The following is an 18033-nucleotide window of genomic DNA, read 5'->3' as shown; positions in this document are numbered from 1 at the left end:
TCACACATAAACTGCTGGTCAGTGTTTGTCTACTATAAGGAGCAGATGGCGGTGATGGAGACACCCTGACGTCACACACATCATCATTAATCTCTCTTTCTCGCTCTCTCACCCACACACACACACAAACTCACAAAATAACTTGTGAAAGCTGAAAGCCCGCAAACAAGATGTGGGCTTTCAAACTAGTTATGATGTCATAAATCAAGCAGCCATGTAAAAAGCAGGCTTCCACTGTTAACCTCTGAACTTATTCATACATAGTGAAAGGTGAAGACAGGGTTAAAGTTAGTATATGACCCAGGGAGGAGTAATTTAACTAAATCATTATCTTAAATTTTGCTTGAATGCATGTATCCCGGCAATGCTACAGAGAAAATGTAAGGTTTAAACTTGATGGTGACTTGGAAATATTTGTAACTTTGTGTAATTTGTGCAGATTTATATCCTCTAGCTCTGCTCCTCCCCTGGAATAAACTAAAACTGAATAAACACAACATACTTCTATATTTGAACTCTTAACAAATATGTCGCTCTAATCTTTGCAAAAAGATTTCTTAACAAAATGTGGAAAAAAATAATCATTTGTATGTGTCTAGCTGAAGCTCGTTCAGTGAATTTCGCCACTATATGGGCACATTTGGGAGTATATTTGTGTGGAAACCAAGCAGTTTCTGTATGAGTCCTCTGAGATAATTCATTGCTGTTTGCTGCAAAGGAACACAACTGACACAAATCCTCTAATTAACACTTTAAAATCCATCATGCAAATCGAATATAGCACTGATATTATTGCTGGTAAATAAAACCATGGTGAACATATCGACAAAAAACCGTTAACACATTTTACAGGTTGTCAAACAGCACCCCAATGTGGCCTTTTTCACTAATTGTCTCTGGAGTATTTAATGGAAAATCTGTCTCGTCATAACAAAACTGCTTTATTCTAAAAAATGTGAATAAGTGTACTTTAAAGGATATGATGTGATGTCACTTTGGTGAATATTCTGTCATATTACTTTTAGGAGGGAAAGGACGACAGATTAAGAACGTTTAAGTATTTTGGATAATTTACCAGCAGTGCATGATGGGAGATGGAGAGAAACTCCCGTAGCCAATAAGAGGATAGATAATTTGTTTTACCCGGATGTAATACTTTGCAACAAAAAAAATTGCCGGGAAATTTCTTCTGTGAAAGCAATTGCCATCGAAGCTCACAGAGAATATCAATAAAAGCAGCATTTTATGGTTTATTTGATGTTGGTTAAAGTAGCTGCTGTGTCTCTGGTTTTATAGTGTTCCTGCACGATCCGAAATGGACGAATACGACGAACTTTTTGAGATAGACGACCACTTCGAGGAGCAGTTCGCCGATGAGCTCGAAGTGTTGGCCCAGATAGAAGGTGAGTCAAAACAAGCTCAGGTGGCCATGTCTACGCATGTTATCCATCCGATTTTACCAAGGAGCTTTGACTAGTAAGTCCATCTGCACTGCTTGTGCTACTTGGAGCTTTTTGTGTTACAGTGCAGGCGTCAAATTGTCAATATATTTGATTAAAAGTGCCGTAAACAGACGAAGTAAACGTTCAGGGTGATGTAATCACCTCTTTCCTTTGTACACTCGTTCACAGTATTTCAGGGTCTTTGCAGGCAGGTGGTTCAGAGCTTTTTGGATAACTTTCACAGTTTATTTTAATTTTTGTTAGTGTTTCCTGTGTTGTGTTCCATGATGTTGACATCACGGCTTTGTTGGCTCGATAACAGTCTCAGGACCTTGTTCTTCCCCCCTTGTGCTCATAACATGAGTTTGAAACGCTGATCACGAAAATAATATATAGATATTTGTGTATGTACTGTAATTGCTCGTCTGTTAACATGACAACACAACCTGGAACAAAAATTCTTACATTTTATTCCGAAGAACTGGTTTGAGTCCATGGTAGGGCGAGGTGTTAAACAGTGTTTATGGTTGGAGTTTGTCTCCAGAAGACAAGTGCATATCATGTTCCCTGAACTGTATGACAGAAACACAACTTTGTATGATTGAACTACTTAGAAGACACTTCCAAGCCGCCGAAGCGTCAGAAACGGAGTCCAGGAGACGACATATCAGATATTGAGCACCTGCTGGATAATCAGCCTATCAGTGAGTTCATCCACGCCTGCTATGTTAAGTGTTGTGTTTGATTATTGTTTTAACTTTATAGCTCAAACTTAACCCGTTCATTTCAGCTCCAAAGGCAAAGCAGAAGCAGGATACCGGGGTGGTTAAACGGCTTTTCAGCTCGTCACAAACTCAACAGAAGAAAGTCCCATCACAGCATGATGACATCACACCGCCGTCCTCTCCGGAGCAATATGAGCCTCCTCACACCTTCAGGTAGGAACTTCCACACAGTGCATGTTGGGGATACTAAAAAAAAAGGGGGAAAGATCCAGAGAGGTTCTCGTCTGCTCAACCTGGTGATGTGGCTCCCTGCAGTTCAGACATATGTCAAGCAAAAACAGCTTACTTACGTTAAGTTAGGCTATGGATGCAAGTAGTTATGGAAAAGCACCAGCACCATGGTTCTCATTCAGACATTGAGCTGGCCAATTATCTTTCCTAGATAAATGGAAGTTGTGTGGGGGGTGGCATGTCTTTTTAGGTCCACTCCAGCTGTGTTGGACATCAGTGGCTTTGCTGCGATCCCAGAGTCACCCAGACGACCTCCCACAGTGGCGCCAACATCCCTGCGTGTGCTGAAGCGACCTCCTCTGGAGGGAGAATACATCAGTGTGACGGACTCATCAGGAAATCGAGTCTACCTCAGGCAGAAAGAAGACACGGTGTCTAAGGTTAAAGCTTACCGTGGTTCATCAATTTGGTTGAATGTCTACATTCTTCTCCTTCATGCTTCTCCTAATCCCTGACTTGAGGAAAGAGGTCTGTGCAGTACTTCTACAAGTTATTTCTCTCTATTTCTTATTTTATTCTAATATCTCTTTAGATAGTGGACTCCAGAATGGTGCCAAACCTCTATGGTGGACTGGGACTGTTGGCCGTGCCAATAGGAGTGCTGAGAGAACAAGAGGCAGACAGGGTGAGCGACTCCTGATCTGCTCTGCAACCCACCGTTTACTCAGCGATGCACTAGAACTGTATCACAGTTCACATGAATAGAAACATTTATTAAGGATTAGCCACATACAAACATCATTAGGAGAAATGCTATTCATCTTATATGCGTCACAACTGGAGTACGGTCCCTTTTATACCTTCACAGAGGTATCTGTGTGCAGCTCTCTCAGCTCCTGCAGACAGATACTTTCTCAAATGCAGAGGGACAAACACGCAGTCATCCAAGAAGCAGATGACGTTACACACTGATCGAATGCGAATTGGTTGAAAGTAAGGCTTGAGCTGGCTTGAACTAGGATTGGGTGACAACAATTTGTTTGACAACAAAGAGGATGAAGTGCCGGAAACCAAAAGTCGCTCAGGTGAAAGTTATCATTATTCAACGCTTCGTTCCACTCCACCACAAAACAGATCTTTGGCCGCAGCAAAGCAAACATACCAACAACAGCGTCAGCACTACCAAGAGCAGCACACGACTGGTATATTTCTGAGACCACCCCCAAGCGGCAGCAGAACACAGTGAAATGTTTGCGGGAGCTGTGACAGCTACTTCTGTGAATGTATAACCGGGACCTATGACTGAAGTTATTTAAACTCTTTCAGTAGTTTTTTCTTTTTTTTTTTAAATGGTTTTTGCAGTAGGTGTGTCCAACACTACAAATGAGACCACAGACTGTATAAAACAGGTTCTGATTGGTTCCATTTCGATCCAAGTTCAAGTTCGGTAATTTTCCCTTTTGCCATCTTAAACTTTTTTAAATTTAAGAGGAAACTCGGACTATGGCTGAAAAGTACTTGACCATCAGTTTTATTCTCAAATGCTTACCTTTCCTTATGTGGAGCATATAAAGTTGAGCGCCTTCTGTTTTTTTTTTTAAATCTTGCAGCGCCACCAGCAGCTTGTTGAGGAATCGCAGCGTCTTACAGAGCTGCTGGGCAGGTAACTCACGACCTAACACAGAGAACAGGATTACACGCGTTACCTGCTATTTTTAACTTTTTTTTGTGGACGTCTGCCGAATTCCAGCAGTGTGAACGGTACGTTTGCGGAATCTGAAAATGAAGAAAACGAAGACGAGGAGGCCCGAACATCTCGACTGTGGGTGGACAGATTTTCTCCGCGCCATTACACAGAGCTTCTCAGCGACGATGTAAGTGACGTGTTGTCTTTCTGGATGTCGCTGGATGTGAATGAAACTTCACGCTTTGTTAGAAAAATTCTCTGTAAAATTAGGCTCAGAGTCGCTGGATACGATTAACACAAAACATTTATTTCTTGCAAGAAAGAGACAAGTCCGCACAAATCCACACAACCTGTCGGGAAGATCGCTCAGAGTTGTCTCCTCGACAAAATGGTGCTCCAGCTATTTATGTTGTTTATGCTTGCTGATCACACAATGTTATGAGAAAAGGCGCTTTTCTCACCATTCATTATTATGGGAAGGAACATTCAATGTTATGAGAAAAGGTGCTTTTCTCACCATTCATTATTATGGGAAGGAACATTCAATGTTATGGGAAAAGGTGCTTCTCTCCCCATTCCTTGTTATGGGAAAAGGTGCTTCTCACCAGTTAATATTATGGGAAAGACTAGTACCAGAGTCAAAACACTTTTGCTTGAATCATAGAAGAGGAAAAGATGGAGGGACGCTTCTGTCATAGTATAACTATATAATTTTTTCAACACTCTTCCTTATGAACGCCTGGTCTGCTGCTCTGTTTAACCGCAGTTTACCAACCGCTGTCTGCTCAAGTGGTTGAAGCTTTGGGACACGGTGGTGTTTGGGAGGGAGAGGAAGTCCCGCCCCGTGCGCTCCGACAGACAGGCCTCTAATCAGAACTCATTCAAACCCAATCAAGGAAATCCGAATCAAAATCGCTTTAAGAGCAAAACTGAGATGACTGAGGAGCTTCTCGAGGCTGAACTGGACCAGTACAAACGACCCAAATTCAAGGTAGAACAGCTGCGTTGTGAAGTCGCAGACACCATTCAGGGAACTTTAGTTGTTACAAGATGTGATTTATTCTGGGTTTTTTTTCTCCAGGTGGCATTGCTGTCTGGTCCTCCTGGTTTAGGGAAGACCACTCTGGCTCATGTCATAGCAAAGCATGCTGGGTACAATGTGGTGGAAATCAATGCCAGGTTAAACTTACTAGACCTAAACAGAGCAATGAAAATGTATCAACCAATCCATTTAATTCACTCTGATCTTCCTGTCTTTAACTCAACGGTTCCGCCGCTGTTTCCGCAGTGATGATCGCAGCGCGGAGGTTTTCCAGAAACGCATTGACACGGCGACACAGATGAAATCAGTTTTGGGAGCCAATGAGCGGCCGAACTGCCTCATCATTGATGAGATCGATGGAGCACCTTCGGTACGTTCAGGACGTCGTTTTAAGTCGCTGAAGAGCAGCCAAATGACTGTGACAGGAGTAATTCCTCTAAGCGGATTTGTCCCCCTCTGCGCTGCTCCGCAGGCTGCCATCAACATACTGTTATCGGTTCTGAACAGGAAAGACGGGCACGGCGGGGACGCCAGCACAGAGACGGCGAAGAAGAAAAAGAAAAAGGAGCCCATCCTGCTTCGACCAATCATCTGCATCTGCAACGACCTGTAAGACAGACTCTGTGCCTCCTTTTTGATGTTGAATATGACAATTATGTCTTCCATGTGTTCATTTAATTGATTTCGCTGCATTGCGTTTTAAAACGTCTTTTCTTTTAGTTATGTTCCAGCTCTCAGGCCTCTCAGGCAGCAGGCCTTCCTCCTGATGTTCCCACAAACTCAACCTTCCCGCCTCACGCAGAGACTGGCTGAGGTCAGTACGCACGCCTTCCAAAACACACCGAAAATACGTTGTTTTATTGTTTCTTTCAATTGAGTTTTTGCTCGCAGATCTCACTCCAGCAGGGGCTGAAGGCAGACGCAGGCTCCCTGATGTCACTGTGTGAGAAAACCGACAACGACATTCGCTCCTGCATCAACACGCTGCAGGTGTGTGGAAGCACTGTGAAGGAAAGTGCGTCTGCGGTGAGTGGCGCACTCTGTGAATGACTCGCAATGCTTTTGTCTTGGCTGTGCAGTTCCTCCACAGTCGTGGCCTCAAGCAACTGGACGCAAAGACGATTCAGCGCATCTCCATTGGGCAGAAGGACCAGAACAAAGGCTTGTTCCATTTGTGGCAGGAGATTTTTCAGCTACCGCGGACAAAACGGTACAAGTTCTTCCAAGTCACAAAATCATGGATCAGTTAAGGGTTTTGATGCTTTGGACAGAGAAAAGTGCAGATCTAAAGCAGCTGCTGTTACTGAGCTTTTTTCATACAAAACTAAAAAATGAACTGCAGCGTCCTCTGACAGAATCACCATTCAAGTAACTTTTGCTCTCAGCGATTGGCTAATTGTGGGAGCACATATTAAACTGTCTTTTAGAAAGCTGACGTTAGAAAAAAAAGATAATGTGCCACCTCAAGCTGTTCCTCATTAACCGGCTGTTTGATTAAACACTGATTTGTGTTTTCCAGGAAACGTATTGGTGAGGGGTTTGAAGAGACCCCGGGGTCAGGAAGCGGAGCTGAAAGGTTCCAGCACATTCTACACCTCGCTTACTCTAGTGGAGAGTATGAAAAGGTGTCTCAGGTGATGAACTAAACTCTGATTCAGCCTTTGAATTCATCACTCGGGCTTTACTGCCATCAAAAACCTTTGTATGGTGCCTCTTTTCCTCAGGGTCTATATGATAATTATTTGTCCATGCGTGTGAGGGACCCCAACCTGCAGAGCGTGTGCGAGGCTCTGGATTGGCTGTCGTTCACAGACAGGCTGAACCAAGTGATTCTGCACGGGCAGAACTTCTCCCTGATGAGATATCTGCCCTTCCTGTCCGTCACGTTCCACTTCCTGTTTGCTCACACGCACGTGCCCCGCATCAGCTATCCCCACAGCAACCACGAGGTACTACTCCTCCGGTTACTGAACAGATGCATACTTGAGATGTTTTTGGCAAAAACAATTGAGCTCTCATCACTGGTGGGTCGTGTCCTCTCCAGGCTGCGTCTCGTCTCCTCAGCAGCAGGAATGCCTTGTCCACCATGTTGGCTGACATCCCAGCAAGCATCAGGACCAGAATCGGCCAGCTGAGCCTGGCCCTCGATGTTCTCACACTGCTTCTCGACATCATCTGTCCCAAACTGCGGCCGGTATGTTAAAGCATATTTTATAATGACCTCAGATCCCAGGTTCGGTGTCCCTGTATTTATTTGTCATCTGCAGACCGGAATGGATAGAATATTCCAGCATGGTTCATCTATAGCACAGACTGCTGTCAGTTCTCTTGAATAGTTTTGAAAAAATGTAAATTTATCGCAGGGCTCGTGTAACCACGCGAGCCTGGTAGCTTTGATGTTTCCGTGCTTTGTTTTCCTCGGTGCCTTAGAAGTCACTGATGTTATTTTCAGTTAATTTCCCTTATTTGGTTAACACGCATCAGAAATTGATTAGAGAGAGTTCATAAAAAGAAATAGTCGGGCAAAAGATTTTGTTCGTATTTTCCTTTTCTTAACGATACAATGTGACAGGTCTCTAGAGGAGGTAGAAACAATAAGATGAGTAAATTGAATGATTATATGTAGAAATTACAAATACAACAACAACAAAAAAAGAAAACATCAGTTTGTTAAGACAGGGTTTTGGAAATGGCTATGATTGACACTAGTCCAGTTGAATAAAGTGGATGCTCTAATGGCAAAAGCCCAACTTCTTTGTCACAAAGTGTCATGGAAAATAATTATCAGGGTCACATCGACCTCAGTCAACCACGGGGCATCTGCCACTTCACTGACTCCTGCAGTGAAGATTATTAACTCTGCAAAGGTGAGTAGTAATATTCAAAAGTTTGGAATGGAACCCGAGGGCTGGTGTGAGATGAACACAGGGGAGATGTGAAAATGCCTCTTGGCTGTGGAGACCTGACTAACGCCTGATTTATAGAGCCTTTCAGTAACGAGACAAGACTGAAAAAGCATTTAACGGTAGCATCAAAGCGGAGACTAGAATGAATCACTCTGGGTTTTAATGGCACGCACAGCTGCTCAAAAATGACATAGGAGATGATGATATTCGGTAAGGTGGCCAGGAAGCAGCATGGATGCAGGAAACAGAAGGGGGACAAAAAAATTGACCAGAGGGGCCCTCGATTGATCCGTCTCCACTATCTGCGCCGAGCAGGAGGCCATTAGTCACCTGAACAATATTTCTATGTACTATGAAGTACTCTGAAACCAGACTGTTATGTGTAAATGATATAAACTGTGCAGATGGACAACTTCCATATGGTGATGTAAAAGACATTTTTGAGTTGTGTGCCTTAGATTGGGTTTCTCTGGCAGCACGTAGACAGTGACATGCTTCAAGCTGTCATGAAAAGAGATTTATTGAAAATGTGTACAATAAGAGGGTGGACTCTGGGGAATTCTTTCCTAAGCAGCTTAAGAGGGAAGAGGAGGGGGAGGAAGAGGAGGTCTCGAACAACTGCAGCCTGACTTCGACGTGGTAATCTGTTGAAGCTGTGTATAAGAGACTAAACCAACATGTGGGATGGGAGGTCTGGGTTTGGGTCTGATGTCCTCCACCACATTTACAATGTGAGCGAGAAATCAATCAGCTCAGCATTCTGATTTAGAAAGAATAACAGGGGCCACGAATATCAGAAACAAACAACCTCAGCCGTAATCCTCAAATATTCTTTATTTTAAGACCTCGGTTGGCTTCTTATAAATGAACACATAGTTTTTTTTGTGGGTGTCTGCTTTGTCCCAGTATACATCTGAGTGATGGTGCTCAGACACTGTGTGTGTGTGTGTGTGTGTGTTTCCTTCAGGTGAATCCGCAGCTGTTCAGCAGCAGAGAGAAGGAGCAGATGCACGAGCTGATCGACACCATGCTGGCCTACAACCTCTCGTACAGGCAGGACCGCACCCCCGAAGGGCAGTACAGCTACGTGCTGGAGCCGTAAGTCCTAACGCAAACCCGTGTGGAGCGTATGGAGACATGCAGGGCAGATGTGCGTCCGTGGGGTGTTGAAGGTCACTGCTCTTGTCCACATGTTGGTTCTCTGCATGACGGCTTAGAGAGTAATCCCCTTAACACCTGGTGGGTGGGTGTGTGTGTGGCGATGGCGGTGTTGGAGCAGGGTAGCAAACAGCATAGTGTTACCAGGGGGGAACGGGTGGATGGACAAACAGATGGATGAACAGAGGATGGATAGATTAGAGAGCGACATTAGTAGGAAATCTGCATTTATGACGCAGGAGACCACTTGAAATATCAAGGGCTGTCAGAATTGCATTAAATCTGGAAGATACTTTAACTTGGGAAGGCTTTGTTTTTCGTTTTTGTGACTCCTGAGTACACCAGAGACTGATATTGTCAGCATCGGATGGGTAAATTCAGCCATGTCGGATCAGACCGAAGAGCGGCCGCCCGCCCGTGAGGGCTCCCTCCTGCAGGCTCGCTGTGACGAAGTCCTGGTCACCAACGACTGGTGCCTGCCGCTGGTGTTGGCTCTGCTGCTGCTGCTCCTGGTCTACACCTTTCTGTACCTGCCCTCTCTAGCACACCACAACGCCACTCTCTGACAGCTGCAGGATAAAGTCATTGCGGGGCGCCGTGTGGCTAGAAACACTTGACATCACAGGCAGCAGAAAGGGCCACTCCCCCGCAGGATTATTTAAATGGACTGATCAGGGGTTTTTTTGGATCTGATTGCTCATATTCAGGTCAAACTGTTGATACGAGGCTGATGATGGAAGCTTTGAGCAGCAAGAGACGATGAACTTTAACCTTTTAAAAGCTGGAAATGTTCTCTATTGTAACACAATGCTTCTATCTGAGGACTGTGGCAATATTCTCACTCCTGTACATGCAGAAATACAGTATTGTACTGTTCTGATATCCATAAACTGATATGATTATGTGTTGAAATCTAAGTAAAGTGAAGCCAGAACTAAATGGAAGTGATTGTCATTGCTCTGATAATATCTCTCTGTGCTTTCAGCTCCAACTAAAGGGTTAATACTCATTTAGATGACCTGCACCGTGTATTATTTGTGAGGGCAGCTCAGCTCTCTGATATTTAATAGCTGTCCTGCTGTTAATGGCGGTACAGCCGGTGTATCATAATAATAACTAACTGCACCGTAAAACGGTTTTCGTTGATCCATCGAGCGTCGGGTGAGACTACGCTCATCTGTGAGTGTGCTGAAGCTCTTAAGAAGATTATGCTTTTAGAGCGTGACATATTGGGGGTTTTCACTGTGGAAAAACATGAAACCGTGGCACCCAAAGTGGAAGTTTGTTTAGTTTGCGGTTCTAAGAGGGTTCACCTGTATGGTGTTAAGAGCGGGTTCGCGTTACTGCGTGTAAACGGTCCCCTTTCCTTGTGTTTGCAGGCGCGTGGAGGAAGTGGCGCGGTTTCCAGGCCTGCCGCCGCACCGCCAGCTGACTTACCAGGCCAAACAGACCATCAGCAGAGAGATGGAGCAGGAGAAGATGAGGAGGGCCGAGCAACTGATGCAGCGGCGAAACCCCGCACCGGTGAGACGCCCAAACGGATCGGTGCAGACCTCGAACAGTCAGGTCCACCGCCATGGTTCTACTCTCGTTTATTTCTGCACGTGTGTGTGTTTGTGGCGCAGAAAGAGGATGTCAAAAAGAGCGCTGGTCCTAAAGCAACAAGTAACCATCAGCAGAGGCTGGAGAACATTGTCAGACAGACCACGGTGGAGACCAGGGTGAGACGCACGAACACGCTCTCTCAAACTGACTCTGAATGTTTTCACACTCAGCCCGTTTATTTAAGGTCAGTCGAACTCTCATCTCAACAACCAGACCGATAAGCAAATAATTGTACTTTTTTTTTAAAGAAGAAAACTTCTTTAGGTTTTGCAGTTTCCCTTCCCTTTCCATTGGCATTTCTTAGTGTTTCGTGGGCTCAGCTTCTCACCTGCTGGTTAATCATCAGGATGCTGAGGTCTTACTTCACAAAATGGCGCCAGAAACTCTTAAGTAAAACAAATGTTGCTTCCTGTCAGGCAGCTACGAAACAAATAGCTTGTTTATTCGACGGTCTGTGACAGTCTATAATTAATCTGCTGTAAGTGTTGTTGTTCTTGATAGAGTTGGAAGAAGAAGCTACGCTGCATGGCCGGGTGATTTTATGCTTAACTGCATGTTAAGCTAGCCGTCAGCACTGTTCCCCTTCCTCTCCTCTCTTCTCCTCTCCTCCGGTCTCCGTTCCCGTGTTGTGAAACATCCTTCCTTGACATTTGCGTGTATTTATTGAGCCTTGAGTACATATTGTTGTATTTGTCTTCAGTCGCGGCAGTTCCAGTTCTCATTCTAGAGAGGATCAGCTTGTTGGACTGAAAATCAAAACCTCTGCTTTGTTGTAATGGAGTGACGGAGCCTCCGGGGGGGAAGAAACGGGGATAATGAGAAGCCACTGGGTCACAGTCCCTTAGGGGTGAAACCGGGAAAATAGGCTAATGAGAGGAGGTGTATGTGCCTGGGATTGTTCACTGATATTGACCTCATTACAGAGGACAGTGTTTTACCAACTTCCTCACTGACTTCATCCTCATTGGCGCTGTGTGTTTGTGTCCTGCAGCCGGAGGTGGATTTCTTTGGTCGAGCCGTTGCCCCCAAACCACAGAAACAACAGTTGTCCTCAGACACAGGTACCGTAGCGACTCTGTACTCACATTTTGACATTATTTTGGCTTCATTTATCCAAAGCCTTGCTGGTTGTTTAGGTAAAAAGATTCCTCGCCACACTTCAGGTCCACACACACACACACACACACACTCACACACACCAGAGGTGCTAATGGATGTGTGTTATGTAACGTTTCTGATTTAGTGCCCTTGTGGCTGGTTGCACACAGGACTGCCACCTGCATTTCCTCAGCACATTAAAACTAAAGACCCGTGAGCAACACAGCCTGATCTACAACCTCCTCCATTTTATATCTGTGAACTTATCAGTAGAATGAACGGTCTTCGTATTCCTTCAATGTAAATCGGATGTGAAATACTACCAGGACTACTGGCATTTTTCTTTCAAGCTGTTACGGTAACTCCAGTTTTTTTTTTTTTAAACATAAAATGCTATTAGTGCCTTTCAACAACTCCGTATGTCAGGCCCAGATTCTGCACTCAGCGGTTGTGGCAAATGAAATCGGACCCATTAAAATCACCAACTTTCCCGAGAACAATCGATCAACGGGGTAATCGGGGTGGAAAAGCAGAGCTGTGGCTGTTTGTAGGTCAAAGCAGCAACAACAGCAAGGCTCTACCAACTGTAACGGGCACCGCTCCAAATCCTGGAGTGTCTTGCTGCCCTTGCTGATAACCCAGACCTCCATTTGAGGACACTGATAATTGGATGTCCTCCACAGACGTGGGCTTGGTGCTGTTGATCATTTTAGGCTGGATTTTGGCTCTATAAAGAGTTGAGATCATTATCTAGTTAAATCTTTAGGCTCAGTGGAGCTCAAAGTTAAGAGAACACCTACATTTACTTTACATACATGCATGTGTGTATTTATGGGAGTCATTTTTGCTCCATGGCTAATTTCTGTTCCATGACAGCTGAATGTGTGAATGACACCTATCAAATGTGCCATATCCATTTAAAAGGTGCTGACGTTGCAGGGTTGTGTTCGTGGCTCACTGAAGTCGCCTGTAGAATTTTGGAAAATAACGAATTAAACTGATTTTCCTTAAGTAAAATTGAACGCCTTCCATTTTGCTGGTTTAGCCTCAGCAACTAAAAACAGAAACATTGGTGTTTTATTAAAAATAAATTCTCTTATTAGAGGAAAATTAAGTTAAAGATTGTTATTTTGAATTCTCAAAGTTGAACTGAATCAATTGGTTGAAGTGAATTAATCAGCAAAGATTTTTAGGAAACTAAAATGCCAGAAACTCGTCGTAAAGATGTGAGTTTCTGCGCCGGTAAGAGGTGACGGTAGCTGTGTTTTCTTCGGTGCTTTACTGCACGGTCCGCAGAAACTTAAACACTTCTTTAAAATCTTCCTTTTCCCCATCAAACGTTTGCTCTCGCTCGAGGGGGGGTTTTCTTCCTTTTTGTTAGAGGTTGATGCTCACAAAAGAGGAGACAGAAACGGCATCAGCCAAAACAACCGATCAGCTGTTTCTGATGATTGGGAATAGATGCGGTGAGAACTTGCTGACATGAAAGAATAATCGATCGCAACGTGTCGGGAGAGGAAAAAAAAAAAAGTTTCCCGTCATCCAATCTTTGGTCCTGGATGCTCAGTTTATTGGCACCAAACCAGCATTTATCATCTTAAAACATTCCAGAAGTTCACTAAACATTTGAGTGACAGTTGGATGCAAACCCGGCTGCGGGTGTGGCTTTGGAAAACTGGGATTTATTGACAAGCTGTTGAGAAAAATGGATTCAAACACTGATTTTTGATTAGATTTTTTAGGATTAAGTTCATGTGTTTCCTCTTCCCTGCAGGTGATAAGTGTGCAGTTATTTCTGTGGGAACAGCAGTGGGCAACAGTGACGTGTGGTTCCGGTTCAACGAGGGCATGTCCAACGCTGTCAGACGAAACGTCTACATCAGAGAACTTCTGTAACACGCGCACACACACACACACTCACACACACTCTCTGTGTATCTGTATCTGTTCTTTCTGTGGTGAATTAAATCATCCAAATCAATTCGTAAGCATTTCTGTTAATTCAAAACAGTCTTTATTTGGATTGACAGTGTAAAGAGCCAATAAAAACATGTTGTTGAACATTGCTCAAACTTCTAGAAAGCTACTCAGTGCTATACACTCACACACACACACACACACACACACACACTCACACACACACACATTGGTCTTCACATCCTTAATAGCATTCAGGAATCTCCAAATAAATAAAACATGATAAAAGCAATAACGTGTGTGTGAGAGGGAGTGAGTGTGAGAGTTAGTGCAGCGAGGCTGTGTGGGAGTGCACGATTCTTTTAGATTGTATGCATCCGTGATTGATTGATAGCGTGCGTGCAAGTGTGTGTGTGTGTGTGTGACACCATTAGAGGATCACACACTTGCCCTTCTCCACCCAGGGGTTGGCTCGCATCAACTCAGGGTTCAGAAATGGATCTTCGCAAACGCAGCCCTCAATCCACTTCACCAGCCTGCGAAAACCAACCAAAAAAAACCCCCCCCCGCTGTAAACACCAGTGTGATGCATGATGCCGAACAGAGAGCGTGTGCCTGGACACTCACTCAGTAACGGTGATGGAGGATTTCTCCCTGTTGATTGCCAGTTGATACTGAAGGCTTTCCACTTCTCTCCTCATCTGTGGGACATCTAACTCCTCCATGATGCTGCTGCTGCTGCTCAAGCACACAAGCAGAAAAACACAAACAGCCCCATTAAAACTATACAGACAGACGGCCCAAGCGTCAGTTCAGAGGATAATAGAGATTTGAGTCATTTCTCTTCTGGAAAGGTGGCAGCAGCAGAGCAACCTGCAATAGTGTCTTTGCTATATGTGAATGATTCCTAGATTCCATGACAAGTAAGTGGATTTGAGGCTATTTTCTTAATGACTTTTCAACGGTGTGTTGAGTAACCAGTTGTAACCCCGTTAGCCTACAGATCACCACTGTTCTGTCAGACTGAGTCGTTATTCAGTGCTTGTAAATGTTCTACAAAGAGCGGGTAATCGCCCCTTTGAGAGCGTAGAAACATGGAGAGAGCAGAGGATACCACTGGCAGAGAGTACCGTACTCGTGCTGAAACGCCGGCGCGAGGCTGCGTCGAACACGGAGGGTGTGCGGCGAGACCCTCAAACCGCAAAACACACCTACTTTTAAGGAACTATTTTTCCAATTACAGCGATTTACCAAGGCGAAGAAGCAATGCAGAGTATAGAAATAGTTTAACTTGGATACAACCAACGTGTTTTTTTTTGTTTATTGATAACTATACCCATTAACACCCCCCCCCCCCCCCTCCCAAAGAGAAAAAAAACTGTGCTGTTGTTACTTTCCTACTCTAATCATGTCAAATATCCAGAGATTCATTCGAATTTAGTAAAGACTCAATGAGTGTATATATCTCAAACAGAATACATAAATAAATTAATCATCAATCATTTCTAAAACAGGAGAACACTAGTTTTTTATTTTTATTTTGCAAAAACAGGACAAACCTTTTGATGGGACGTATTTCCAGCAGCGGATTGATACACCTACTTTGTCAGATGTCCTAAAATAAACTGCCATCGCGTTCATTCCAACAAACGGACGCGTCGCGTTCATCTTTGAACAGTTTCAGGAAGACGGTGGAGCTGCGCACTTTGCGGCTCACCAAAAGCTGTTTTTTGCTTTGGAATCCAGTCCCTCTGGGTAACCGGACAATTAAACTGTATATGTGCGCGTATAGACGTGAGGATGTTCTAAGCCGTATATCCTGGTGAAAGTTGAAAGGGGCCAAAACACACCAACCAAAGACGCATCAGTAAGCGCGACAGTTTGACTGAAATGTGACAAATCCAAATGTGGTGACCGGGCTGAGCTTGAACTGCAGAAGCTCGGCGTCTATGGAAAAGGGGAAACACACGAGATAACGGCTGTTATCCCCGTTTAAGGCCAGCATCGAGCCAAATGACGACTCGGCACTGTGTGCCCATGTGAAACCGGTTTCTTTTTAGAGCGATGGAACAGTTTTTTTTTTTTTTAAAAAGAGGAGGTTAAAGGGGTTTGAGAACTCCCTTGAGAAGCATTTGGCACAAAATCACGAGTGTTTTCTGCTGTGAGTCGAGCTGGTGGAAGTCAATAACGGAGGCGACTGCGCAGAGAGACGAATCGGGCAAAAATACGCAGACGTTGTCGGCTCATTTCGTGTAATTTTCCAATAAGAAATACCTTGGCTTGGAGAATCAAATGCGTCAAGCCTTCATTTAAAAACAAAACAAAAAAAAGAATAAATTGATTTGTTGAAATCTGAATTTTAAGGTCGCGCCAGATGCCTGCGGAAACATCTCGACTGAGGATTTGTTATTAAATTTCAATTATATCTGCGGGGACGTGCGCAACGTTTTTGAAATATTAATAAGATTTTGTCATTTGGACAACATTTGCGGCACGAACCGTCAGATACACGCAGTGGTGTAGAAGTACCGACGGAAGAGACTTTGCTTCTTTTAAAAAATGTATTAATCTCTGGCTCTGAAACACACAGACTGCGTTCATTATTTCTGTTACTAACGTGAGGTCCAGCCCCGCCCGGCCACATTACAACAGGGGAGATGAGAGTTCAGGTTAACCATGGATCAGTCCGGTCCGCTCTATCTATTGCACCCCTCCTCCTCCTCCCCATCATCATCATCATCTCTTCATCCTTTTAATGGATCTAAGTGGGTCGGCTGCCCGGTGCCTGTTTCCTACAGCAGCAGCCATCTCTCCGTGTCCCCCCTCCGACTGACAAGGCCTTCATCATTTGAATAGAATATTCTCTACACTGACAGAAGTCTCCATCACTCAGAAATCTGGACGTGACAGATTAGCCTCTTCGCATCCGCGGTACATTTCGGTCTTCTTCCGCATAAACACCGACATGGAAATAATTCGAGTGTAGGCGTCAGCCGACTGCAGGAAAACATCAGCTTTGGTGTGTCGTGATTAAAAGGACAAAAAAAAAAAAAAATGGATGCAAACACGGCCACCACACAAGCTGCTGCTCTTACCGTCAGGCCTGCCGGAGAAGACCGCTGCTCGATTTGCTGTGCAGCCGGCGGACGGAGGATGCAGACCGGGCTGTTACGGTGACAGTAGCCGCTCGGAGTGGAGAGTCGGTGGCGTCTCGCCGGCAGAGGAGTCCGGTTTGAGTGTGGGAGGAGGCTGTCCGCGGCACAGATCGAGGCACTCCCCTGCGCTCCTCTCTGGTAATGACTGGATGCGCAGGGTGGAGACAGACCTGCCGCCTGCTTTGACAGTCAAACGAGGGGCTGGTGCCCAGCACGCACCTGTATACAAATGTGGGCGCACGGTGGAAGGAAATTACGCAAATGAGGGCGCGCTCCAAAGGGAAAGCAGACGGGGAGTTTCTTTTATTTTCTATTGAGCAGTTGATTTCGGTCTCTGGTAATGCACGGCAGCTTCCTCGAAACCACCGTAGATGAGAAATGGGAGGTTTAGAGCCAAGAATTGGTACAAAACTACTATAGACGGCTCTTTATTCACTCTCAGCCCAACAGGAAACATCTGAAATGATATAAAACCTGGTCTAGATTTGTCTTTTGCCATAGGTTGCCTACCCATTACTTTTTAATCCGATTACTAAACTATACATACTTGGGCGAAACACCACTTTCTCCCCTTGGCCTCTACCTCTCCATTTACCAGAGGTAAGGTGCCTGTGTTCTTTTGGTGGAAATCAAGAAGTTGTGGGCCTCACTGTCCTGATGGTTATTAACACCACAGTCCAAGAGCTGCCACTCCTTGATCCCCCAAAGACAAGGGCACATATCAGCAAAAATGGTAAAGCTAAGAAGAGGGATGTCGGACTCTCAAGTGTGTGGACTGGAGGCATGAGACTTCATCTTCCTCTGTGGTGCAACGCTGTAGGACTTTTCCACCTTTAAACCCAATTCAAAAGTCCCAGCTTTGATGAAAATGGCAGGGAAAATGGTGTTGGGAGGTCTCGTGCCCAAATATGAGGCTGATCAATATTCCACAAATAAAGAAACTGCTTTAACAGTCCAAACCCCCCAAAAATTTGTTACATCTGCAAAATAAGTAGTACTACATGCACAATTTACTTGCTTTTGTGAAAATCTAATTTCCTTAAATCAATAATTGTATTATTTTTGTC

At 44.5% G+C, this 18033-nt stretch overlaps 2 protein-coding genes across 5 annotated transcripts; one reads left to right on the top strand and one right to left on the bottom strand.

Moving 5' to 3' along the window:
• The first annotated feature begins 1181 nt into the window (after positions 1 to 1181).
• Positions 1182 to 13960, top strand: chtf18 (CTF18, chromosome transmission fidelity factor 18 homolog (S. cerevisiae)). Its single transcript, XM_072384768.1, has 22 exons — positions 1182 to 1403; positions 2057 to 2146; positions 2233 to 2380; positions 2649 to 2838; positions 2991 to 3083; positions 4009 to 4061; positions 4149 to 4272; positions 4852 to 5076; positions 5167 to 5264; positions 5374 to 5497; positions 5600 to 5736; positions 5848 to 5941; positions 6019 to 6117; positions 6207 to 6337; positions 6647 to 6761; positions 6852 to 7076; positions 7172 to 7321; positions 9001 to 9131; positions 10571 to 10715; positions 10817 to 10912; positions 11788 to 11857; positions 13669 to 13960. The coding sequence occupies exons 1-22, from the start codon at positions 1316 to 1318 to the stop codon at positions 13788 to 13790; spliced, it is 2748 nt and encodes a 915-aa protein (XP_072240869.1). The 5' UTR covers positions 1182 to 1315; the 3' UTR covers positions 13791 to 13960.
• On the bottom strand, positions 13886 to 17147 carry LOC140305789 (guanine nucleotide-binding protein G(I)/G(S)/G(O) subunit gamma-13-like). Of its 4 annotated transcripts, none has more exons than XM_072384778.1 (3): positions 16886 to 17147; positions 14439 to 14552; positions 13886 to 14347 (listed from the first exon to the last, which is right to left on the bottom strand). In XM_072384778.1, the coding sequence occupies exons 2-3, from the start codon at positions 14534 to 14536 to the stop codon at positions 14242 to 14244; spliced, it is 204 nt and encodes a 67-aa protein (XP_072240879.1). In that variant the 5' UTR covers positions 14537 to 14552; positions 16886 to 17147; the 3' UTR covers positions 13886 to 14241. The 4 variants fall into 4 exon arrangements, with proteins under 4 accessions (XP_072240879.1, XP_072240877.1, XP_072240878.1 ...); XM_072384776.1 differs by having other exon boundaries at positions 14439 to 14549; positions 16907 to 17146; XM_072384777.1 differs by having other exon boundaries at positions 14439 to 14543; positions 16907 to 17145.
• Positions 17148 to 18033: the final 886 nt, after the last annotated feature.

This window comes from Leuresthes tenuis, unplaced genomic scaffold, assembly GCF_036924035.1.
Source record: "Leuresthes tenuis unplaced genomic scaffold, fLeuTen1.0.hap1 SCAF_4, whole genome shotgun sequence".
In the NCBI taxonomy this organism is placed as follows: Eukaryota; Metazoa; Chordata; class Actinopteri; order Atheriniformes; family Atherinopsidae; genus Leuresthes; species Leuresthes tenuis.
This window is presented reverse-complemented; position numbering and strand designations above follow the sequence as displayed.

What these genes read in the sequence shown, in the direction of transcription:
- chtf18 (XM_072384768.1), top strand. Translation starts at nt 1,316, where the DNA reads ATGGACGAATACGACGAACTTTTTGAGATAGACGACCACTTCGAGGAG. An exon ending in GAGAACAAGAGGCAGACAGG is followed by an intron (nt 3,084 to 4,008) that starts GTGAGCGACTCC and finishes TAAATCTTGCAG; the next exon opens with CGCCACCAGCAGCTTGTTGA. An exon ending in AGATCGATGGAGCACCTTCG is followed by an intron (nt 5,498 to 5,599) that starts GTACGTTCAGGA and finishes GCTGCTCCGCAG; the next exon opens with GCTGCCATCAACATACTGTT.
- LOC140305789 (XM_072384778.1), bottom strand. Translation starts at nt 14,536, where the DNA reads ATGGAGGAGTTAGATGTCCCACAGATGAGGAGAGAAGTGGAAAGCCTT. An exon ending in TCCTCCATCACCGTTACTGA is followed by an intron (nt 14,348 to 14,438) that starts GTGAGTGTCCAG and finishes TGGTTTTCGCAG; the next exon opens with GCTGGTGAAGTGGATTGAGG.